The 26,675-nt window shown below is 40.4% G+C and overlaps 1 protein-coding gene across 1 annotated transcript in view; it reads right to left on the minus strand.

The window, feature by feature from the left end:
* shf (Src homology 2 domain containing F) overlaps window positions 1-26,675 on the minus strand; it is a 92,379-nt gene that overhangs the window by 59,669 nt on the left and 6,035 nt on the right. The window contains 1 exon segment of the mRNA XM_080884776.1: window positions 17,486-17,618. Coding sequence (XP_080740902.1) covers window positions 17,486-17,618 — 133 coding nt within the window.

Raw genomic sequence — 26,675 nt, forward strand, 5'->3', positions numbered from 1 at the left:
GAAATCAATTTCACTGCAAAATAGTTTGTAGGAAGCTAAATATGAAACTACCCAGACTGAAGGAATGTGTCCTCTTTCCCATTTAGTTTTGAAGATTGAATAACCTAACATAAGAAGTAAGGATGCGTGAGAGAAGAACACAGCAGAAGAAGCAAAAGCAAAGACACTACTTCAGTTCCAAGTATCCACTCATCTGCATCAATACAGCCATCAGTATTTTCAGATCACTGAGATGTGGGTTAACCATGACCCTGTTGCTCTGGGCAAGGGCCACAAGGGATAGGCTTGCTGTGAGGTCCCACCCTCCCGAGTCTGTGCTCAAGTCTGGCCCCAGCTCCCTTAATCACCACCACCAGAAAGTCAATACAGCGCACGAGTCAATTACCTGGGGAGTAGAACTCAAGGCTCGACATCCACGAGTTTCCCTTATCCAGACCACCAATCTTTCTGACAGCCAAATCATAGGCAACTTATTGGATTCGGTGGAGAAGGAGATTTTTACATTAATAATTCACTCTGTCCGTGGCTGCATCTCATCTCCTCTGTGCTACAAAAAAAAGTGAGACCACACTGGTGCACAGAGCAGGCGACAAAATGCAATGCTTGAATGGAAATGAACCTCTCTCGCTGTACTACCTCATTCTCTGCTTCCTTGCCTCTTCTCTCCTCTTATTTGTTTCTCCAATATTTTTTTTCCCCTCTCTCAGCCTCCATCTTCATACTCATTCTGGTTGGCTGGTGATAGCAATCCTGTGCCATTTCTTCTGCTTCTCTACTGTCACAAACACTCAGCCTCCCACACTCACTCTCTAAACCAACAATGCCGTTGAGAATAAAAATGACAGCCTCGAGTATACTTTCTGACTTTCATCTCAAAGATTTATTTTAGTCTAAATGACAGGTAAACTATTCTGGGGAAAACTGTGTGTAAGGTTTATTAAAAAAAAAAAAAAAAAAAACAACAACTCCTTTCTGAATGGAGTATTTATGGTCTATGGATGAGAGTATATCAGTGCCCCTTCAGTGTCCCCATTGCTTCTCCACTTATGTTTGCTGTTTTAATACTGTCAGACCTAGAGTCTTTTCTCCTTCACTTTCATCCTCTTTCCAAATGATGTCTCTTCCTTTCCTCCATCTATTTACCTCCATCCCATTTTGCTCTTGCCAGTGGTGTCCTGCTGGTGATGGAGAGCCGCATTTCCTTCGGTGAGCTGCTGCCCTTAATGAGGCTCCTCAGCCACACACCGTATCAAATTAACAGGCTGCACCAAACTATTACAACCCATACCCACCAGCCGGGCCCCGGGCAGACCCAGCGCCTTACCTCATTGCACCCACGATCGCACTGTGTGATTGATAAGATGGGATGTGAACAAAGAGAGTAGGGTGTGCTACAGACCTAGAGAGAAAGAACACCAAACTCTGAATTTTGTCCCGTAATGACAAATATTAGGCTTTCCAAAGAGCAATTATCCTCCTGATGGAATCAGCAGTGTTGGGGAGTAACGGAATACATGTACCGCCGTTACGTATTTAGAATACAAAATATGAGTAACTGTATTCCGTTACAGTTACCGTTTAAAAAGGTGGTATTCAGAATACAGTTACTTTGTTGAAATAAATGGATTACACTGCGGTACTTTCCTGTTTCATTTTGTCGCGGGTCAGGACTGTTTGGGTTTTGTTTGACAGCTACGTTCTTTCGTTCCAGGCGGCAGCGTTACGGTTGCCATGGTTACAGGGCGACGCTCTCTCTCTCTTTCTGCGACTGTGTGTTTCCTGGGTGAGAGAGCGCCTTTTCGTTGTTGTTGTTGTGCTAAGCTAACAGGCAGAATGCTACAAGCATAGCTCTAAAGAATGTAGCATCATGGGCAGTATAGTCCGTGTTGCAGGGAGAATGGACTGCCATACACGTTATGTGTCTGTGAGCGCGAGGAGGGAGAAAAAGGCGAGTGGAAAGGTACGAGTTGTCGTCGAGGAAAAACGGGAGCTGGAAGCATGTAAATATAATAATAACCACTGCAGCCAAGAAGAGTGCCTGACGAGCCCAGTTGTAAGTAAGCTATTAAGACTCGACTGTACACCGTGTTCGTGTTTTCCTCCGAAAACAATAAGTTCCGTTGGAGCAGTCTTTCAACGCCTCTCTCTGTCTCTCGCAAGAAAAATTGACCCACACAACAAAGTAAAGCTATTTTTTCGGCTACAAGCCGACAGGGACCCCGCCGTATTAGTCAGAGGTCCCTTTACTACAGTTCGGAGTCGCGGACCTGCAGTAATAGTAATAAATCACACAGCAATAGTACATTCACGTTGTTGTAAAAAGCACGATAATATATTAAGTAATCCAAAGTATTCAGAATACGTTACTCTCATTGAGTAACGTAACGGAATACGTTACAGAATACATTTTGGGGCATGTATTCTGTATTCTGTAACGGAATACATTTTAAAAGTAACCTTCCCAACACTGGGAATCAGTAATGAGGGGAAAAGGTCACAGATTGCCTGTGTGAAATATTTCATCTTTAAAAAAAAAAAAAAAGATTTAAGACACAACAACAGCTGCCATAGTCTCCCAATGCCACGTTTAAATGCTAGTGTTGGTCTTATAGCTGCAAATGTGTATCTTTTCTTTTTCTGGAAAACCTTGACCCCTGTTTCAATCCAGGGGGTCAATGTGGACATTGTGGAAGACTATAAATATCTTTGAGTGTACATAGACACTAAACTTGACTGGGTTAAAAACACCACTGGACTCTACAGGAAGGGCCAGAGTCGTCTCTATTTTCTGAGGTCTTTCAGCATCTGTCAGACAATATTGAGGATTTTTTACGAGTCTGTTGTGGCCAGTGCCATCCTCTATGCTGTTGCATGCTGGGGCAGCAGGTTGAGGGTCGCAGATGCCAACAGACTCAATAAACTGATCCGCAAGGCCAGTAATGTTGTGGGGATGGAGCTGGACTCCCTTAGGGTGGTGTCTGAGAGGCGGATGTTGTCCAAGATAAGGACAATGCTGGAAAATAGCTCCCACCCACTCCATGACGTGCTGGCTAGTCAAAGGAGCATGTTCAGTGACAGACTGAGATTACCAAAAAGCACCACTGAACGACACAGGAAATCGTTCCTGCTCGTGGCCATCTCCCTGTACAACTCCTCCACCTAACACACTGTAAACACTGCAATAGTTACACTCTGTCATTTATTATTTTACTGTAGAGTGTGTGCAAAGTTCACAGGTTAGAGTTAAATGTCAATGTTATATATTTCACTACTGAAATATTCTTGATATTTAGAATTGAGTGATTTGTATATATTAGTGCCATTTCTTAAATTTGTAAACTTTGTAATATATTGTATTATTTAATTAGTTTAGTCTGTTACTGTTACTGTCTTGGAGCAACAGTAACCCACATAATTTCCTTAGGGTTTATTAAAGTATTCTCATTCTGATTTAAATGTTTGCTACAAAAACTTGCAGTTTTAAAGACCTAAAAAGATTTTTTTTCCCCAGCACCAGGCTTAAAACATGCAGATGGGAATGTATGCACAGGAGAGCGTGTTATGCTGTAACCATCCATCTGGCTAATTGGATCTCGAATCTTAGAACACACACTTGACATGCTCTGATAAGGTTATAATCTCCCTTGTGTCTTTATAGTGCTGGTTCCCTATTTTAATTAGTCACCTCAAGTTTAGGATGGCATCTTCTATAAAGAAGAGGGACTCTGACATCACGTGCTCGTGAGCCGAACGGAGCAAAGCAGAACAGATGCGCTGGAGCCAAAATGACTGTTAGGTGATACAGCATTAATAGAAATAGTACACACGTGTTCATTGTTCAGCACAAAGACGTGAAGACATAAAAACTAAAAAAAAGGAAAGGGTAAATGTTTAAATCAAGCTACAATAATAGCTGGATTACTCTGCTAGGGGAGATAACGGCGTGTGTCTGTGGAAGACAAATCCGGAGAAGGTCATTCCTGAATAAATGTCACCAGTAAATTGGCTTCCAGGGAAGGAAAAAAAAAGCTGGGTTATTTTACAAGACAACAAGGCTTATTATAAAGGAGCTTAATCCATTGTCTATCACAGGGACAACAGGAATGTCCCAGACTTCTGCCTCCTGGCTAGATGATAGCAAGAACCTGAAAAACCATGAGGTGAATACTAGAGCAAAAAACAAGACAAAGAAGGCAGAAAGAAAAGGAGAGAAGAAGTATGCTGGCACTTCAAACCCTCTGAATCCAAACCTTTTTGTCAACGGGCCTCTCCACCTGCATTAATCACAATGAAACAGCAGTTACCGGCCAAGTGTCTTCGGACTGCACTGCTCACACAGACAAGCGCGAGCAATCAGATATAAAAATAACCCGTTTCACCCAGAAGCACCCAGAAACAACAGTGAGTAGTAACACTGTATATAAGAAATTTAAAGTGCCAGAAAAAATGTAATCGCAATATTTCTCATTTTTCTAAGTCTCTAATGAAATGAGCCTGAGACATTCTGGGTGGTTTGGTGAAATATCTGATGTGAGACATCAGAACTGGAGCTTGAATGAAATTTCAGACACTATAAAGCTGTTCTTTTGTATGCACTGCAGAGCATCTCCTTCCTCTGTTTCATTCTTTCGCTGTCCTTAAAACACATTCACCTAAAGTCAGGTGAATGTGGAGGTGAGCTTAAACTGCACGCGAGCACGGCTGGAACTGTACAGTTACAAAAGTGACAAACACAAACTGTAACACTCTGAGACTGGCTTTCTACTTTATGAGATTTATGAACATTCACACACTATCACCTCAAAATTCATGCCACTGAAACTAATAAACTAATGAGGCACATTTTGAATCTTTCTGTCATACAAAAAAGAAAAAAGAAGCAGAGCCTTCTATGCCTTTAAATGTTTTGTACTGGCTTAAGTATATTGTACATTTGCATCCCTGTGAGTGCCGAGTGTTCCAGTCTTTCCAGTTTTTTTTTTGTTGGTTCCCCATCTGTTCTTTTCGTGTCCTTCAACAGCTGCAGAGTGCTAGCCGCCCACTCGCACATACTCACACCTAAATGCTCCCTGTCACACCAGAGTGTCAACAGGCCGATTTCCACTCTAGCTCAACCGTCGATTCCGCAGAGAAAAAAAAACCACACACACACACACACACACACAGGTCTGAGGTGAGGTTGGTGCTATCAGTTTGTCTATTAGTAATTCAGTGAGTCTGTCATGCTCTCGCTTGTTCTCTCAGCAGCCAGCCAATAAAAATCAGACCAATAACTCCCATAAAGTAACTGCCTCCAACAAGGACACAAACTACAGCCTGAAGTTCCTTCACCACTTCAGGGCAAATGGCTACTTGACATATAAAATGACTCAGTGAAAAGTGTTAAGGAGCGCACGAGAGCAGCCTCTGTGCATGCACGCGTGCATTAGCAGAGCTCATGCATGTGTGCCGCAGGCCCCAGGTAGCCAGCAGCGGGTATGAATTCTGCCCTGTCCTCCTCTGCAGTGGCCCAGACATGGATTAATGGTGTCATTAATCTTACCTTTAAAATGAATGACTTCAGCACCTCCAACCTGCGCCATAGCGGTTGCCCAGTCCCTCATCTCTACTCCTTACCCCCCTCCCAATCCACTCAGCTGTGACGGATGGATAGTGGGTCTGGATAGTGGGTCTGCCATCCTTGGCTTGGCACAGACCGACTCAGTGGGATATCAGAGGCCTGAGAGAACTCTCTTGCCAGTACCCATTGCTTCCTTGCAGACGTGCTGCTAATTTTGGTGCCTTTGTGTCTATGTCCATCTGCAAGCTTGTTAAAAATCATTCATTGTCATACCAGTTGTAGTGTGTGACCATAAAACACAATAATAACAATAACTGCAGTTATATATAAATATTTCCTCGACGGACCAAATTACGCTCAAGTGACATCATCACAGAAAGCATGATAAGGGCGTCTATATAGTGGTTTTCATACCAGAACTGTAATGTGAAAGTCACGTTACCTCCTCACTTTCCATTTCAAAAACCTGCTTGGCTCTAGGAATCGGCTCTTACATAAGTAACGATTTCATCATGTTTTCATCAAAAGCCAAACAACATCATGTGATTTATGGATGAGTGACGTTGGAGTAACTCAGTTATTTTCAATATTGACTAACCTACTGCTGCTTTTTCAGTGAACCGCTGAATCATTGAATCTATCAAATTTAAAAGAATAAGAAAGAAAGTTCATGTCGTCAGATATTTTTGCTTTTGTATTTACCGAGCGAAACACCAACGGCTAATTGAAATGCTGTTCTCTCATCACCGCGTGTGTGAATATCTAATGGAAATGCAGAATATATATCGACAAATGCAGCACCGACGTGCACAAAGCCATGTGTGAGCTGCTTGAGCTCCAGTGCTGGATGCCATTCATCACTAAGTGAGAGGGAGGGAGGTTATCAGGCTGAGCTAGAGATTTCTCATTTCATCAATAAGTCGTCAGTCTTCCTGTTCTTCCCTTCTCCTCCCACCTCCTACACCTTCCGTTCCTCAGCTCTGCCAAATGACCGTCCACACCACGGAGGCTGCTGGCCATTATCCAGCAGGCCAGAGACACACTTACACATACACAAAACCACATAGCCATAACCTGCTGGACTGTATGTCACTGTCAAAGTCAAGGAAGCACACAAAAACTGTTTTAAAAACACCAGTATAGGGAGGAAATATTTTGCTGAGCATGTGTTGTTGTTCAGCACCGCGCACAGTTCAATAGAGGCTCATTTTTCACATTCTGGCGGCTGAGCATCAGATAAAAGTTACGTCCCTTTTATTTGAACAACAGTTCAAATAACAGCAAAATTTCCACGTGTTTCTTTGAAATAACTTAGCCTTTACTTCCTCTAACAAACCAGAGATTATAGCCACAGGGAATCAAGGAAGAGGAGGAAGTCAGACTATTTATAAAGTGGGTGTCTTTGTTTAAGCTAATTATTGAGCAGAGCTTGACATTTATCTTCCTTATGTGAGGATAAGGCTTCATAAATGAATCAAAGAACCAATGAAATCTTAGAAGTAACCAAAGAAAATCTCCACATTTTATTCATTTGTAGTTCATGTTCTCATGAAATAATGAAAAAGGAAATTTATGTCCCAAAACACCAGCATACCATATTGAAACCCATCAAACCGAACCATTCCACGCTGAACATAACAGCTAGATGAAACTGCAGTTCTTCTCTAAATGTTGTTTCTTTCTTGAGCAGGATCACTTTACAGTTCAGTATTTCTAGAAATAAGACCCAGCTCTGCTCTTATTACACAGCGCATTTTGTTGACAAGACCATTTTTAAAAGTTAAAATAATATGGGCCCAACAATAGCACCAAGCCAAAAAAGGACCACCTGACACCAGCTCTGGGACTGTGAAGGACTGGTTTTGCATCACTTGGTACCACCCTGTCAGATCAATGTGTAATAACTGTCAGTCACTTCTCATGGGATCATGAAGACGTGACATAAATGGGTAGCTCGCTTCTGACAACATCTGGCAAGCAGCAGTGAATGGGGTGCAGACTTAATGACCAGTCAGAGAGCAGAGTGTAAAAGAGGACTGTTTCGCTGTTATCTATTAAATAAACACTCATAAATTATAGTCAGCCTCAGTGGGATAAGTACAGACTCTGTGGTCAGTAGAAAACCTTGAAAATAAGGTTACTGTAACTATGGAACCCGGTTGGAAACAGGCAGGCACGCAGCCCCTCCCCTCACTAACAGTCGAACACATGAAAAGTAGTTGATACGCACAACACCGAACAGCATGTTATGAGAGGTCAGTCGAGAGGTCAGCCAAGCTGCTGTTTCAGCAACGTCTAAGAACTGTATCATTTTCAATGCTAACATGGGCAGCGCACACAACTAACGTAAGCCATCTGTTAAGTTATCAGTATGGTAGTGGCTATTGGCTAACGTGGGAGCTAAATAGGAAACATTACCTGTCCTGCCGATCTAACATTAATTTGACACACTGCAATAAATCATGTCTAAAAAGTGTCCAAGTCCCAGACTGAAGAAGGGGAAGGTCAAGTAACTTAATAGAAACTCATTATATTATATTAGATTATATTAGTATAAACATATACACATGCTGTATCTTTCTGCACTACAACTTAAAAAGAGTGACGCCACTGATGTTATTTTTATTAATACAGACTCCTGGATAAAGTTTGTTAGTGAGGTGCAAGCAGTGAACTCTGGTGACCTCACATAACTGGCTGGCATGGAAACGTTTCCCACATCTCGTGCTGTTGGCTCCACAGCTTCATTATAACAGTTTACCCCTGAGAATGTAAAGTAATGCACTTTCACTTTTGATTTTTCTTTTCACTATGAATGTTCTTCTGCTAGTCATTGTTGTGAAATCCACCTACACTTCTTACCCCAAATTAGCAGCACATCATAATGTTCCAGTCAGTACACAGTACAAAAACTGGTTGTAGACATTTCTCTCATTTGTTAGGAAATCTTCATGTTTTAACTTTTTTTTTATATAAACTGGTACAAAAATAGAGAGAGAGGAAAAAAAGAGCAGCTTTGAGTTAATTACATGGCCCAAATGCCCTTAAATAGTAGTTTGTAAGGTGCAAGAGAAGGAGGAGGGTGTTAATTATTCACTTTCCTATCCAGTTCACAGCTACTGGCCTTGCAGTCAGCACTTATTTATAGCTGCCTATAATCAGCTGGGGTAATGCATAAATGTTTTGCTGAGGTAATTCTTAAGTAATTCTTCAAATACTCCGAGACTGATGTGAAGGAACAGAAAACCAAACCGGAGAGGATAATTGCTGAATCATTTTATGCTAAACTAACAAAACACTCCTGGGAATCTAAATTCATATAATGATTGCACGGACTTCCAGAAATGTTAAAAAACATATCACTTTACAAAAGTGCCACTGTCAGTACAGGCTCCGGATATCCCTCGAGTTACAGCTTGAGGCAATAAAAGCCGTGTTACAGGCCAAGAAATGTGCAGCCACATGTACCTGCCATTGCCTGGGGTGAGTTTAGACTGCCATGACCGAGTGTGGGGGAGGTGGAAACCTTTTGGCACACTATGCTTCCATTCTTTGCCCTTAAAAAAAAAAAAAAGACTCCACAAAGTAACCCACAGGTGCTGTAACACGAATTTGTTCCCACCGTCTTTGCCTCTAGGTCTCCTTCTCTTGTCACTCCCTTTACTTTCTGTCATGGACAGTTGCTCTCTTTTGATTTAGTTTCTCCTGCCTTTTGCTTTTATTTCAACTCTTTGCTTTCACTTTCTCCATCTCCAACAATGACACATCTAAACATGTTCTCTCATCCACTTAAACTAGTTCTAAACTGGTAATATTCCTGGCACCTATATTGTAGAGGCAACAGAGGCTTAACACCACACTATCATGAGTAACTGAAATAACTAACTCCACGGCTAATGAATCATCCTTGGCAATGGATGGTCTCCACAGCATTTTGAGTGCGGTGCATGAGGTGCCAAATCTAGGAGCTTTTTCCCGGCATGTGTTTCAGTCATAAAAGAGAGAGAGTAAGAGAAGGAATGAATACCCATCTACTCTGAGTCAACCATCATGGAAAAACATCAAGGTTTTTTTCTTTTTTTGCTTTGGGCATTTTGGCCCTCTTGCACAACTCCCATGCCGTGAAATGACAGAGCATGACCTAAAAGATGGGATGAGGACAAATTGAGGTTACAACTTTGACACTGTGTGTAATAAATTCACCACTAGCATAAAATATTTCACACTGGGTTATTTTTGTATGATACCTCCAAATACAAACACATTTTTGGTGTGGTGTAGCTACGGTTTGAGGACTGGCAAGTGGGCCGCGCTGGAGTTTGTTTGCTCAGGAGAGCTCAATCGTGCAAGATGTTTGCACAACAGGCCTCTTCTGTACTGTGGGAAATCTCTCACATGGTTGTCTGCCTGGCTAGCTGACTGGGAAGCATGAGGATGAGTGTGTGTGTGTGTGTGTGTGTTCATTGAGAAATAGCTTGACGCAGGCTGCCCTGCAGTACTAGTCCAGCCCCTTGTACTTGTCAGTGGAACAAGTCTCAACAGCTACAATAATGTATGACGGAGTCAAGTGGAGGAGATAATATTAAAAAAAAAATAAAATAAAAAAATTGCAAGGGTTTATTCAGGCTTTTCTTTTCCCAAATAACTCCTCCTATGATTAGGTCATAGGCTATTTCCTGTAATAGCTGAGGAGATGTGTGTGTATACTTGTAGGGGAAGGTGTGAAATACTAGAAAGGAAAACGTCTTTTTGTCATAAACATTCAAATTAGTTGCATGCCACAATAAGCATTAATATCACAAGTAATAAGGGGGGATAGTCTTCTATTGGGGTTATACACACATGTACCACAGACTCCTACTCTCAAACAGAAATAGCACATGCAAAGGCTGACGCGTGTAGACATGACAAACATTCAAGGCATTCTAGAAACACACGCAGGAAACATAAAGACAGTGTGTCTGTGCACATCTTCACATAACTACAGGAGGTGCAATGATTCCCTGCCAGCAGCCAGTGCGGAGAAGCTTATGGGGGGTGGGGCTGGCTTTTCAGGTTAAGGAAGTTGTGACATGCCCCTCCAGTAGGCCCATAAATCAGCCAGCTCAACCTCACTAAGGATGGCTCTTGGGAAAAGAGACACGGAGCACACAGCACATACACAGGCACACAGGTCTCGGTCTCAAACACATACACACGCGTACAACAGTACCCGACAGTGCGCGTGCCAACACACACAAATAGCAGGAATGCACACTTTGTTATGTAAACGGCTGTGGCACTTCACCTCAGGCCTTACATGACACACCTCCCACTATGAGGTTGAATGTGTGTCTTTGTGTGTTTAAGGTGTGAATGTTGTTAAGGAATTATAATTGTATCTTCAAAATAACACCTTCCGGTCTCAAAACAGTTCACTTGAAACCAGTTAAAAACATAATTCTTTTTTTAATAATAGAATCTATACAGCAATCTTTTTCAGGTGTGCAAGCTTTCAAATTTCATTTATAGCAATGGCAAGGGATCAAGAAAACAATCAATGCATGTGCACGTCAGTGGAATATGCCTTTGATACAAAGTTGTAAAAGATAAGCATCCTTATATAGTATATAGTATAAGGGGAGACTTTCTTTCATTATTACAAGGTATGATCATCAGGGTGCAGATGTAAAATAGACTGGACTCATCTTCGAGGCAGGCACTGCTTCCATTACCACTGTCACTTGTGACCACCTGCACATGTGCATCTGTAATGTACGCTGGATTTCCTCCAACTCAAGTTTGAGAGTTGCCATTTTGACACAGTGAAGGCTTTTCAGTGCACTGTGTGTAGGCGCACAGCAACAAGACACGCACCACAGTTCAAGTTATGTTCATCCTCAGTTGCCTTAGGATGTTAAAGTTGAACTGATTCTAAACTTGACCCTCGAAATGAACTCATGGTGCGCAAAGTCTTGTTGACACTGAAGATCAGTGTGCTTCTTCTGAGTTTGGATGCTACAGACTTTTCCACTGAATTCTTCCCTTTCATTTTTAAATCCTAACTGGAAACCAAGCACTTGTCACCAGTGAAATCTGGGTCAGTTTAACACAGAAATTGTGTTCAAATTTGAGCTCACAGTGATCACAGACATACACATGTAGGTGACCAGAATACACCTCTAGGGAGCAATCTGAAAATAACAGCAATGCTCAAATGTTCTTCTTCTTTTCCTTATATTTCAAATTGCTGGCATGTCCCAGTCTTTGAAGTAACTTCCGCTTAGTCATGCTGTTGTTCATACAGCTGCCTTTTGGCTGATCACAACCAAATTTCTACTCAAAGCTGTGCAAAACCACAAGTAACGATTAAACTCTAAAGATGTCATCAAACTCTTGGAATTGTATACCTGAGTCTGTGGTTCCCGGTGTTTATGACATGGCTTTTGTGTCACAAAACAAGGAACTATGCAGTTCAAATGAGGTTATCTGAAGACACTACAGTATAATTACTGTCACTGATCAGAAAATGTATTAAACGCTCACACTTCGACTGAACCAACGTGTGTGTCTGCTGAATGAGGTGAGCGCAGACGTGTAGACACATAAAAAGCTAGAAGAAGATGATGAAACAGTTAAGATGAAACAGTTTCTATAAAGAAACAGTTAAAAAGTCAGCGGATGAGTCATTTTCAGTCCACTTCTTAAAATGAAAACAACGGAATTTGAATGAAAACAATGGAATTTGAATGAAAAGAACAGAATTTGATCAAAAACAAAAGAATTTAAATGAAAACGACGGAATTAGAATGTATAGAACAGAGTTTGAATGAAAGCAACAGAATTCTAAAACAAACAATAGAATTGGAATAAGAGTAGAATTAGAATGACAACGACGGAATTTGAATGAAAACGACAGAATTTGAATGAAAACGACATGAAAACGACGGAATTTGAATGAAAACGACAGAATTTGAATGAAAACGACATGAAAACGACGGAATTTGAATGAAAACGACAGAATTTGAATGAAAACGACATGAAAACAACGGAATTTGAATGAAAACGACAGAATTTGAATGAAAGCGACAGAATTTGAATGAAAGCGACAGAATTTGAATGAAAATGACGGAATTTAAATGAAAACGACGGAATTTGAATGAAAACGACGGAATTTGAATGAAAACGACGGAATTTGAATGAAAACGACAGAATTTAAATGAAAACGACGGAATTTGAATGAAAACGACGGAATTTGAATGAAAACGACAGAATTTGAATGAAAACGACATGAAAACGACGGAATTTGAATGAAAACGACAGAATTTGAATGAAAACGACATGAAAACGACGGAATTTGAATGAAAACGACATGAAAACAACGGAATTTGAATGAAAACGACAGAATTTGAATGAAAACGACAGAATTTGAATGAAAGCGACAGAATTTGAATGAAAGCGACAGAATTTAAATGAAAACGACAGAATTTAAATGAAAACGACAGAATTTGAATGAAAACGACGGAATTTGAATGAAAACGACGGAATTTGAATGAAAACGACAGAATTTAAATGAAAACGACGGAATTTGAATGAAAACGACGGAATTAGAATGACAACGACGGAATTTGAATGAAAACGACAGAATTTGAATGAAAACGACATGAAAACGACGGAATTTGAATGAAAACGACAGAATTTGAATGAAAACGACATGAAAACAACGGAATTTGAATGAAAACGACAGAATTTGAATGAAAGCGACAGAATTTGAATGAAAGCGACAGAATTTGAATGAAAGCGACAGAATTTGAATGAAAGCGACAGAATTTGAATGAAAGCGACGGAATTTAAATGAAAACGACGGAATTTGAATGAAAACGACGGAATTTGAATGAAAACGACGGAATTTAAATGAAAACGACAGAATTTAAATGAAAACGACGGAATTTGAATGAAAACGACGGAATTAGAATGACAACGACGGAATTTGAATGAAAACGACAGAATTTGAATGAAAACGACATGAAAACAACGGAATTTGAATGAAAACGACAGAATTTGAATGAAAACGACATGAAAACGACGGAATTTGAATGAAAACGACAGAATTTGAATGAAAACGACATGAAAGCGACAGAATTTGAATGAAAGCGACAGAATTTGAATGAAAGCGACAGAATTTGAATGAAAGCGACAGAATTTGAATGAAAGCAACGGAATTTGAATGAAAACGACGGAATTTGAATGAAAACGACGGAATTTGAATGAAAACGACGGAATTTGAATGAAAACGACGGAATTTGAATGAAAACGACAGAATTTAAATGAAAACGACGGAATTTAAATGAAAACGACGGAATTTGAATGAAAACGACGGAATTAGAATGACAACGACGGAATTAGAATGACAACGACGGAATTTGAATGAAAACGACAGAATTTGAATGAAAACGACATGAAAACAACGGAATTTGAATGAAAACGACAGAATTTGAATGAAAACGACATGAAAACGACGGAATTTGAATGAAAACGACAGAATTTGAATGAAAGCGACAGAATTTGAATGAAAGCGACAGAATTTGAATGAAAGCGACAGAATTTGAATGAAAGCGACAGAATTTGAATGAAAGCGACAGAATTTGAATGAAAACGACGGAATTTAAATGAAAACGACGGAATTTAAATGAAAACGACGGAATTAGAATGACAACGACGGAATTAGAATGACAACGACGGAATTTGAATGAAAACGACGGAATTTGAATGAAAACGACGGAATTTGAATGAAAACGACGGAATTAGAATGACAACGACGGAATTAGAATGACAACGACGGAATTTGAATGAAAACGACATGAAAACAACGGAATTTGAATGAAAACGACAGAATTTGAATGAAAACGACATGAAAACGACGGAATTTGAATGAAAACGACGGAATTTGAATGAAAACGACGGAATTTGAATGAAAACGACGGAATTTGAATGAAAACGACATGAAAACGACGGAATTTGAATGAAAACGACAGAATTTGAATGAAAACGACATGAAAACGACGGAATTTGAATGAAAACGACATGAAAACAACGGAATTTGAATGAAAACGACAGAATTTGAATGAAAACGACAGAATTTGAATGAAAGCGACAGAATTTAAATGAAAACGACAGAATTTGAATGAAAGCGACAGAATTTAAATGAAAGCGACAGAATTTAAATGAAAACGACAGAATTTGAATGAAAACGACAGAATTTGAATGAAAACGACATGAAAACAACGGAATTTGAATGAAAACGACAGAATTTGAATGAAAACGACATGAAAACGACAGCATCTGAATGAAAACAACAGCATCTGAATGAAAACAACAGCATCTGAATGAAAACAACGGAATTTCAATGAAATGAATAGAATTTGAATGAAAACAATGGAAGTTTAAAACAAACAGAATTAGAATGAAAACAACGGAATTAAAATTAATTGGAAAGATGTTTTCATAAGAGACTATTTTACACACAACTTTGAGTTTGCAAGTTGAGACGGTTACGGTCCATTTTATGAGAAGGTAGACAGACCATTTTATAGACGGTATAAATTTGGCCAGCAGTAATTAAATAATTAAAACTTGCTTTGACAGTCATAAATAGAAAAGTTTGTGTTGTGCTGGCATGTTTAGGGTTTGGTGTCCATCTGCACCCATCTGTGGAACCAGTAGTGACATAATTAGACAGAATTAGGGTCAAAAGGACCTCTTTTGCTAGAGTGCAGCAGTCTGTGCAATAGTTCCTCCTTCTCCTGTTAGCTGATGAAATTCTGAGTGTGCAGCTCTGCCTGACTAAGATGCTGTCAGAACGAAAGATGCAGCAATTACTCTATAGCATAGCCAGTATGTTGATGCATTGGTGCGTGCATCCGGCCTTGCACAGTGGGAGAAAGTGAAAGAGCCTGACCCTCATATCTCTGAGACGCCCTTGGGTGAGGCATTTGACCCCCAACTGTACCAGTGGGGCTGTAGTGTGCAGCTTCCAAGTTTGAATCTGGAATTTGGTAGCTGTGTGAATATGGAGGAAAGCATTTACTAAAAAGATTATTCATCCCCAGTGTTTCTTCTATACTTGGTTCTGTGCAAAGGTCTTGAGCCACCCATAATTTCTTTATATATTTTGCCAGGGGAATAGGTGCAGCGATTTACTGCAACATCCGCAAACATACATGGAAATACAGGGTATAAGGCAAAAACAGAGTTTGTACATTTCTGATATTTGCTACGATCGCCTCTGCTGTTCAACACAGCCTGAACCTGAAGCTTTCTTGTGGTTTCTTTAAGTGGACTTCATGAATACATCTCTTAAAAGACAGTCAAAATGTATTTTCTCTTTGGATGTTGCTTGGCTTTTGTTCCATTCTGTGTCAAGATGATCCTATACTGTTGAGGTCCTGACTCTGGGGAGGCCAATCCAAGGGTTTTTTATCTATCCAGGTATGCTTTTACTGCATCACAAGAACATCTCGCTTCTGGGCATCAAAATATAAACGATCGAAGGGGATGTTCAAGACTTTTGCACAGCGCTGTATGTGGCCAGTATGTTAAATGTAATAACTTCTTTCATGTCCCTGATGGCATCCATTGAGGAAATAGCAATCCAAGGACTTTGAATATTAAAATATAGACAGTAAGTATATATAGATCTCTTCAAAGCTCTCTTTATACAACACCCCACCAAAAAATGGCAATCAATACATATAAAAAATGAAAGCAGGAAGCCTGAAAATAACACCACCTCAGGTTACAAAGATAGCAACGACCAGAAAAATAAAGTGAAAACTTAATTGAATCAAACAGACAGCTACTGCCAGAATAGAACTGTTTGTCAATATAGCCAAATGCAGAGCTGTGTCAAGTAAAATTTATAAAGCAGCCAAGAACTTGGAATAAGCTCAAGATTCTAGCGATACCACAAGTCTTGTTGAAATTTCTTTTTTCCTTTTACGGCTTTCTCATTCCGAGAGAGGCGATTTATCCTGAGTTTTTGTACTCTGCAGAGGCAAAGACTCGGCCAGAGGTCAAACCAGTAAGACAGATAAAAACAAGAGATTGTCTGGAGGCCCATTAAAAGAAAATTGTTGTAGAGGGACAGAGACATTCACGTCCTGCCTCCGTGGTAGCAAATGGAGCAATGTAAGGGCTGGTTAGAGGAAACAGTATACGGATCATATGTCTGTGGATCGGGACTATCATATACAATACCTTTTAGTCAATTCACAGTCACAGTTCCAAATCTGCTATTCATATTTTCCATCATCCTCATCTTGGATACTAAAGTCAGTAAAAGAGAGGAAAACAGCTGCCACTTGTTTTGTTTGCTTAAAGATATTTCCTCAGTTCTCTTTTTCCTTGTGCATATTCCTTGCTCTTTGTCACCGCTTTGCTCAGCCACAGGATGAACGTGCAGTGACGAAGCCATATGGGGAATGTGGTTAGACTAAATTCTTGTGTTAGCACACAGCTATTGTTGTCGAGAATTTTAAAAAAAGCCTTCCTGGAAATCACAGCAAGCGGTTGTCTCTGTGTCTGCACAGTTCAATGAAAAATATATACATATAAAATCTCCTTCTCCTAGAAGCATTGCATCATTTAAATCCTTGCATGATTTTTTTCTTATGGGCAAAATCACAGCTTTTGAAAATGGTTTGACATCTTTTGTGACACACTAGTCATTTATGCTCTGCTGCACCTGTCTTGTAAAATGGCATCAGGGTATCTGAGCCTCTTCATTAATTCATATAACCTCATCACACTGCATATTAATGACCACTCCACTACAATAAGTCCTTAACTTGTGATTACTGCAGGTGTGGAGAGGGTTAGAAACAGTCACGTGACACATGCGGACACACAAAAGGGTGACTAGAGAGAAGATTTAACATGTTGACCTACCTGCCATCATCTTCTGGGCTTCGTATGGCTCCATGTAACCATCGTTCTCAGTTGTCACTTTTTCTGTGGTGGTCTGAGTGCCGCCAGCCTGCTCGGCATCAAAAGGGTCCGCGTAGTCTTCAAGAATAATGAGCTGTAGGAGATTTTTAAAAAAAGAAAAGAAATAAGGTCAGGTTGAAGGAGAGAAAAAGTTTGAAAGAGCAACCGGGGAACACTGCTGAACACTCAACATGAGTATGGTGCTTTGTGACAGACACCACTTTGGCCCCGGACAGTACCAAGCAATATCCACTGAGGCAAGCCAGAGAATAAAGGGTGAAATACATAAATAATGCCCCACCTCTGCATGCCCCAGCACACCGCCACAATGCCTCAGCTTTTAGCCTTACAGCACACTCTGCTACTGCTGGTTTGCCTAATTATATGATAGCCTTGTGACAGGCCTACATTTCAAAAGTAGAGGAAAGAAGACCACAACTGCTCAACTTTCTTAAGAGAAACAATTTGGCAGATTTATCCCGAGCTGGCAGTGAGCCACGGCTAATTGCAGTCTTGCTTTTTTGCTGAGCATTTTGTGCAGTGGATGGCAATTAGGTGGATGTCCTGAGACCCAGAAATACAGCTCAAACCTTTAGGGAGCAAAGCTAGCCCACTTGTACAGTGCCTTGGGGGGATATTGCTTTCCTTGAAATGTTTGCTTCATTTATGAGCACACCACTTCAAAACTATGGACCTTGAATTTGAAAGGATATAAACTCCCATTTGAACCATCTGTCCTCTTGAGCACTGGCTCTAATAAGGGTGTGTGACTGAGGTCATTTGGACCAGTGGCTAGAAAACGCACTTTTTCTCTGGAGCCTCTGTCTGCTCCTACCAATCAGTGGTTACAAGAGAAGAGAAGGGCAGGGCAGTGCGTGTTACGTAATCTGAAAACATGTTAGTAAAAGGGCCTTTTTTTTTTTTTTTTTTTTTTTAAAGGTCAGTGCACAAACAAGAAAACACCTAAATGACTGTGTGAATATGTACGACTGGCACTACACCCAATGAGTCATGTGTAACAGGAAGGGATTTGGTCTCATTATAAACAAGCTCATCACTCATCTGGTGGATGGGAGCGGGAGGGGTAGAGTGGAGGTGGACTGAGGCTCATGCTCGCCATGCTGTGCCTCCACCGAGCCAGCGTTCTTTTGAGAGAAACCTCTGTCCATTTTTGCTGCAGAGAAAGCATACTCCCCGAAAGCCAACTCCATATCCAGGCCACCCATGAGAGTGCCACAAACACACACAGACACACAGACACACACACACACACACACACACACACACACACACACACACACACACACACACCTGCCAACCCTCAGGGAAGAAAATGCACAGATACACCCTCAAAATTCGTGCCAGAAACGCAGGAATTTTAACATCATCGATCAAGGTTAAGTATCATTTAATGCAGTCACACATTAAAAAAAAAAAAGAAAAAGACATCTTGAAAAGTTTCCAAGTATTAAATGCAAGTTCACTGTCTAGGGATAATTTGTAAGCTGCTTAGTGACAGGGAAACGCTGGCAGGTATAGTCCTGCTCAGATCATCCTCACTATATGTGGATTAGGCTATAATAGCATAGAAAGTAAAGCACCGCGGATGTGTTCATAGCAGCTACTCTGAGTTAAATCTGCTTTCTTCAGTATTCACTCTCCATCTGTTTGGGGAAAATAACTAGGACTTTTCTTCTGCCACAACATAATTATGGGTTCCTTGAATGTTTTGCTGCTGTGAATTCAAACAGCGGGAAAAATCCAATACAAACATCGTCCTGGTTTGTTTTTGCGCTGCAAAAGATATACATATTTACAGAAAAGCGAGATTAAAATTCAGGCAGTCTGATAAGTGACATCTTTGCAGCCCAAGAGACCCTAAAATTATGCATCAGATCCAGTATCATTACCATCTTGCACCTTCTTGCTTGAAAACAGCCATCGGTAATCATATTATGTGGCAAATCCACTTCAGACACAGAAACTACAAACACAGCCAAAATCTAAGAATAAGTAACCCTCATTAATAAAAACTGGATTCTCCTTAATGGCAAACAAGTCCAGTAGATATCTTACTGTGGTTTACTTATTGCAGCAGAGTGACTCTTAAAGTGACTTTAAAAGGTGTATCATTCATTTACATAACTGCTTTCCTCCAGATGAATTCACTTTAACACAATACAACTGCACAGCGATGTACGAGTACAAGCTAGAGCTCCCATGTTCACATAGCAAAAACTATACTATACTGTATGTTTACTCCTAGCAGTGTGTTAGCAGAGCTCCCTGCTTGAACTCAATCACCTTACCACTTAATGCACCTTCATCATGGGCCAAAGGATGTTTGAGCAAATTTCAGGAAATAATGGCAATCACTCGAGTAATGCGTGGAACCACACCAAATGCATGACATCATACTTTGCCTTTCCTGTTGACATAATGTAGGACAAATAAAGGCTGGGCACAAAACTTCTGAAAGAGAGGGGATGGATGCGATCGTGGATAGAAACCAAAGCCATCATTTGAGATTCAAACGCCATCCTTTGTTTTGCCAGAAGCTTGAATTTAAATTAATCAGTCTTGCAGTCTACCAGTGCTTAATGTTCAAGGCTTCAAAATGTTAGCTGTTTAACAAAGATAGTAGCATAGCACGGGTGGGCAGAGAAAGCAAAACACTTCACTCAAACGTAAGCATCATTTTACCTTCCTAAACTACAAACATAAAACAGCTATGTGCAATCAGTGATAAGTGGGCCTTGAATTCTTCTTCTCTGCTTATCTGCAGGAGCTTTCAGTATTTCAAAAACCCTTTAAATAATTTAAAACATTCTGTTTTGGAGCTACAATCAAGAAATCTGTTGGACGGATTAAAGGGATGCATCCACACTTGTGATTAACAGTACTATTAATCATGATCTCTCATTCCTGCTCATAAGTGCTTGTCATAATGATTTGCATGGTAAAGTGCATGTATATATGAGGCTCAAAGCTGGGAAGTAAATGGTTTTTCGGCATGTTGCTTGTGTTTGTATTTCAGTTAGAACCGAATGTGAACTCATCTTTTTTTAATTCAAAACCAAACTTAAGTATCAGACTAACTAGTTTTCAGTCTCCCCACCAATATCAAATGAAACTATGTAGTACTGATATATCGAGGTCATCAGTTAAGTTTCATTTTGAGTTATGAGGCAAAATCTCATTAAAAAGAGTGACACTGAGCTGTTTGATAAATACCTCACGGAAAATTGTAGACTATATGATCATTATTATTATTTTGGTCTTTAGACCAGTAATGTGTACACGTATGGTATTTTATTGTCATCCATAAGCTGGTAAGAACATTATGAATTTCATCCCACGCAGGTCATTGTTTTGCACTTGGAGATCTCTAAACTACTCACAGTCAGATAAAGTCTATTTGGTGCCATCATACAAGCCCTGCAGTCCAATTCAAGATAGGACAGAGGAGGTGGTTAATATATCCAAATTGTTCCAATGTGTTCTTCTTGTCCCACTGCACTAATGACTACTTGTCAGTAGGACGAACAAGGGGCTTTGAGGAGAGGGGTGCTAGAGAGCAGTGGCGTCGCCTGGGGACACACCATCTGCCTTACGGCATGCCAGGGTGTGTCAAGACTGCAGCCAAGCCACACTTGTCATGAAAGTAAAATTCCCCCCTCAGCACAAGACTGCAGTGCCTCCATATATCAGGTCTTTGCTAAGCTGTGATGTAAGTCTATATAAATCTCACAAAGCCACCTGACGGGCTTAGGCCATGTCCCTGTGGTATCTAGGTCCTTTACTGGTCTGCAGCATAGAGAGAGAACTCACTCAATTACTTTCATTCCACAGTTCAGATTTCGGCTGGCCACGTCTTATACCTGCCAGAGCTCTGGCAGGTATAAGACGTGGCCAAGGAGATAGCAACAGACTTCTTGAGCTGCACTGCGGCTCTCAGGCGATGAAGCCGACTTCAAATCAGTGGGAACAGAGGGAGAACATTAGCAATGGAGGGAGGCTATAATAGGCACCTGCCACTTTGGCTCAATGTCCGTGATGCTAGAGCTTCTAGGATTACACTTTGATTTTACCCTGGTCTTCCATTAGAAGTGAGAAAGCGCAGGCTGCGATCCTCCAGCAGTCTTAAAGCATAATGTGTTTAGTCGGCTCATCAGATAATCAAGAACAAAAGAATCCAAACGAAAAAAATTGAAATCCACAAACTGCATTAGATGAAATTTGAGCACAAATGGTTTAAGGGCAACACAATAGATCGCTGAATACTGAGCAAGCTACATGTCCATTGTTGGCATTTTACAACCCTAATCCATCAGCAAATGGATGGTTTTTTCAGGAAACAGAAAAAAAAAAAAGACTTTAACCATAAAAAAAAAAGAGGAAAATTGGGATTAACACCACTCCTGTTAAATAAACGCAAGCAGAGTGATGATATTAATGTCATATACACATGAGGAATAGAATGCATCAGAGGCTAGTCAGGGTTCAAGCCCTATAACTACCACAAAAGTCAGCAGGCTGCAGAAAGAGGGAGAAGGGAGAAAGAAAAGAAAAACGAAAGAGGACTGACGTGTGTGATTTATGTCTCGCGCCACAAGGGATTTCAGCCACCGATAACCTAATACAAGTCTGTGCTTAGTGGGTCAATTGCATTAAGGCATTTCAAAAGGCTTCTTTGTTCTTGTTGCTCTTTTGTTCTTCGGTGTAACAAAAAAAGGAAAACATGCCACTATTTAAAGAACAGTCAAGTTAAAGAATATAGGAGGGGAGGGGAGAAAAGACAAAAGCTGAGGAGACACTATTGGAGACTGACTTGTATAAAGAATGCTTTCTCCTGTGGGGTGGAAAAAAATGTTCATGTAAATCCATACTCAGCAAGCTGTACCTCATTGAAATGCCTCTGCTGATAGCTCTCCCACCTTATCGTTGTCTATAAACACAGGATGAATGCTGTGTGGGCAGTCATCCTAAGATAACGTGGCTACATTTCCCCCCCCCCCAAAGAACATACCAGTGAGAAACACTCCCTCAAGGCAATTTATTTAAGCAAAAGCGATCACAGGCTCTCTGTTGACATAACACAGTTACCATCAATAAGATACTTTTATGTTTCTAAGAAGCAAGCACAAATCTGGTTACATTTCATTGAAAGCCCCTTGTGCAGTCCTGAGCTTTGCTGGGTTCTGCATCTCCCAAATAGATTAGGTAGATGGAAAACTGGCTTTGCCTCTAAAGGAGAGACGGTGCAGGAGTGCAGTTCCTATCATACAGGCCTGACATTAATGAAACTTTATTGAAATGTTTCCTAAGAAACATGGTTGCTGTTAGAGCATTTTGCCTCTTTGGAAGCTTTGAAGAGCGATGTGCATCCTTTAAAGGCCTGCTTAGGAGTCTGCAGGGGTACCTAATCAAATTAATATATTTGCTCTAAAGGCGCTGCCTTGCAATCAGTCACAAGCTACTGCAGTCCATGCAGCAATGAAGAGCACTTCAGTGGAAATAAACAAAAACCCTGTTTATTTCAAGGTGTGTTCATTTGATTTGCTTTTAATCTAATTGGAGAATCAGTCGAGAGCAGCAATTCAGTGTCAGTAAACATGCATCAGCAAGGCAAGAAAAGAAAAATGGAGACTTCGAAGGAAACAAGATAAAAGCACCCCCCACACTTCTTCAGAGCATTTATAGCCTGATCAGGAGTCGCGCTGTAAAATAAACAGAAGCCCCTTTCATTTTCTTTTCATAGCACCATTTAGTGTACCAGCAGCTACTATTAGCATACTCAAAAATACTGCAGCCCATGCACAGCCATCAGTTGTGCACGTGTCGTCCTCAGACATCTGCATTGTGGGTGCTGACTTATTTATTACACCCCACCCCTGTTAAGATTTAGACCACATTAAAATGTTGTTCTGATCTCTGCACTCTTGCCCATGTGGAGCGGCTTTCGCACGCCAGCTAGGGTGAAGCTGGTTCTTTTGGCACAAGTGATTTAGGCTGTTGTTAATCATGGTTTGCATGGGAATGCTTCCAGATGCAGCAACAGCAAAACTGATACCATGCGTCACAATTCAGTGGAGAGACAATCCGGCAATGTAGAAAACAGTTGAGTCAGAAAGGAAGGGGATGTAAAAGATATCAAGTACACCTGGATCGTCCCCACACCGGCACTGTGAGAGCACCATTAACTGTGCAGTGAAATAAAGACAGAGGAAGAAATACAACTGTCAACCACAATGACAGCAAGTAAAAATGACAGAAGACTATGTTATTTTTACCTTTTCGTGATCTTTTTTCAGCTCAGAGTAGACGTTCTGGAAGTTCTTTGTGAGCTCATGAGAATCAACTTGGATAGTTGATACTCATGAGTAATGTGGACTGATAACGAACACTTTTGGGAGTGATCAAGGCCTTGCTGAAACCCATCTCAATGTGTGCATTTGTGCAACTTGAGCAGACACACTTGTGCAGTGTTTGTAGGTTTTAAATATGGTATGTTTTATATCTGTATAGCATGTGCCTTTATACTAAAGGTTTAACTATGTTCAGCAAGTCTAATCAGCTGCTAGTGACCCAGAAAAGCACACATTTCACACTTTAACATCACCACCTGTGAGTAGACTTCTTTACTAAGACAACTGCCAATCATGAGTATCAAATCATTTGCCTTCCTTATCCCATTTACAAGTGGATTAGGATTCTCACAGATCCTAATTCAATAAGGGAGATTGACAGAATCACATAGTGTAATTTTTGAAGTACTGCCTTTGTAGTGCAGAGTTCTTTTTAGACATTATTACCTTCCCCAAAAGCATCTTTAAAAGCAAATGAGAGTAGGCTATAGAACCTCTACACTCTAAACTGCATTTTGGTTGTACTTAACACAGAACACTGCAACCTCGACCACAATAATAGGGCAATTTAAACAATCGCTCCAATTAAAGCTGTCTTGTGCCTTTTCCTAATTTTATGTAGAGTGCTCACAAAATTAACTTGAAACAAAAGCTTGTTCTCAGTGATTATAATAATTATTAAGCCAGTCATCGTTAGCTATTGAAAAAAATGTATGGCTTTTTGTATCGACTTGTTGGGGGAAGCTCAAAAAGTCAGAAGAAAGACAGTGTAAGAAAATAATTTGGTGGCATTGGAAAAAGGCAAGAAGTAAGGGTTTAAATTAAGATTCAGAAATCATCCAAACAAGCTACAATGTGACATTTAAGCCACTAAACAATCAATTTTACAGGTCAAAAAGTAAGTAGATATAAGCATGTTTTATGACATGGTCTCTTATATTAATTGCTCAAACAACATTTCCTGCGGATCTACTCCACGAATAGTATCCAGTGTGGATTATTTCACATATATAAAGAGCTAAATCTGCACCCCCACTTTTCTGCAATTACCTACTCTTTCCCGATCTCCTGATAAATGCATATGCATAGTTTGTTAGCAGAAAACACCCCAACCTGTCCCCAAGGATCCCCTTCATTGAAACGCACTCCACACAGCCACTTAAAAACTCCAGCGAGGGGAAGGGGGGGGGGGGGGGGGGGGGGGGAGAGAAGCCAGCGGGTTGCACCCTGTAGAGGGGACGCTGCTTTTAATATGTGACAGATATTCAAGATTAAGTACTTGACGACACGCTTGACAAAATCCAATTTCCTTTCTCTGTCCCCATCCTTGTGTGATAGATTTATTGGCAGTGTTTCTGCTACATACACTAAGTGGTGCCACACAAGAGTCAAGAATAATTCAGGTACTGTGATGGAATGTAGGAATTTTCATTAAATATGATAATCCTGTGCTAGTGTGAACAAACAATTTGTCCTCAACACTACAGGCATTACGATATAATGCCTCGGTTTTAAGATATAAGAATAATTTAAGATGGAAAGAAAAAGTTGTCTGCCCACTGAATGTTTATGCTGGCATTTGCAGTGAAAATGCAATATGCTCCCATTTGATGGTTTTATCATAATGTACATGTAAAAAAAAAAAAAAAAAACGCCATATTTTAGTGATAGCTTCTATAAGACAAAGTGACAAACAGGAGAATAGGGCTTCATGTAATAACACGATGGGATCCACAGGGAAAGAAGCTTTGATTATGAAAGTGTGATTCACTGAGCAGGGAGGAAAACAAAACGCACTGGCGGCGTTAAACAAAGCTAGAAATGTTTTCACGCTATGTGAGGATGAGCTGACTGAGACTGGGAGCTCTGTGGCCTCAGATTGCCTCTGCTTGGTGAGGATGTACTAAGGTTGCTATACACTGCCCACTGTGACAATAGAGCTAGCGCAGGGTGGAGTTCCATACCGCTGCTATTGCTACGCGGCTTCCCACCTCTCTAAGGAGCATAGCGAACGGCAAGAAAGGCTACGTTCAGATGGTTGAGGAACAGTCACTACTCTGTTTCAACAAAGTTATGTGCCTTTTGCCACTTGAAACTTTCAGAATTCTCAAGTAAAAACAGCCACCAGGAGCATTTTATTAAAAGAGGGAAAAGCAGAATAGGCAGCCAGAAAAGAGGGGCAAGCACAAACTTGTCAAGTTAAAAAGGGAATGTCACCAAGTTGTAAACACTTCCTGTCAGGAAGGGAGCACTTCCTTAATCCTGGAGCAACCAAGCCACTCTGCATTTGCTACCATACAACTTCAGACAGTGGTTTAATTCTATTCCTTTAATCTTATCACCAAAACAACTGATTAAAAAAAACAAACAAACAGACTAATTTTAAGAAACAAAAGGAGTAAAACACTATCTTGTCTGCATAAATGATGCAGTAGCATTACAGCAGTTCTATTTCTTTTACTCAAATCTTCTCTCATTCAAAGAATGCATGAAATGAAAAGTCTGGAATCCCGCTCAGAAGAAATGGAAGTGTTCGGCTTCCTGGTGGGCACTTAGATCACAGGGCAGCTCTGTTTGCAAGACGGAAGTCTGGCTGCCTCCTGCAGTGTGACACAAAAACAACAGCAGCCACTTGCATGCACCAAATTAGAAAAGAAAAGAAAAGAAAAGAAAAAAAGCAAATCAGTCTATCTCTAGGACCTCTACAGCAAGGCAAAAAAAAAATAACTATTTGGTTACAGATGAAGTTTGCATGGCTTTTAAATCAGAGTTAGAGTGAGCTT

Source organism: Rhamphochromis sp. 'chilingali' (genome assembly GCF_963969265.1).
Source record: "Rhamphochromis sp. 'chilingali' genome assembly, chromosome: 6".
In the NCBI taxonomy this organism is placed as follows: Eukaryota; Metazoa; Chordata; class Actinopteri; order Cichliformes; family Cichlidae; genus Rhamphochromis; species Rhamphochromis sp. 'chilingali'.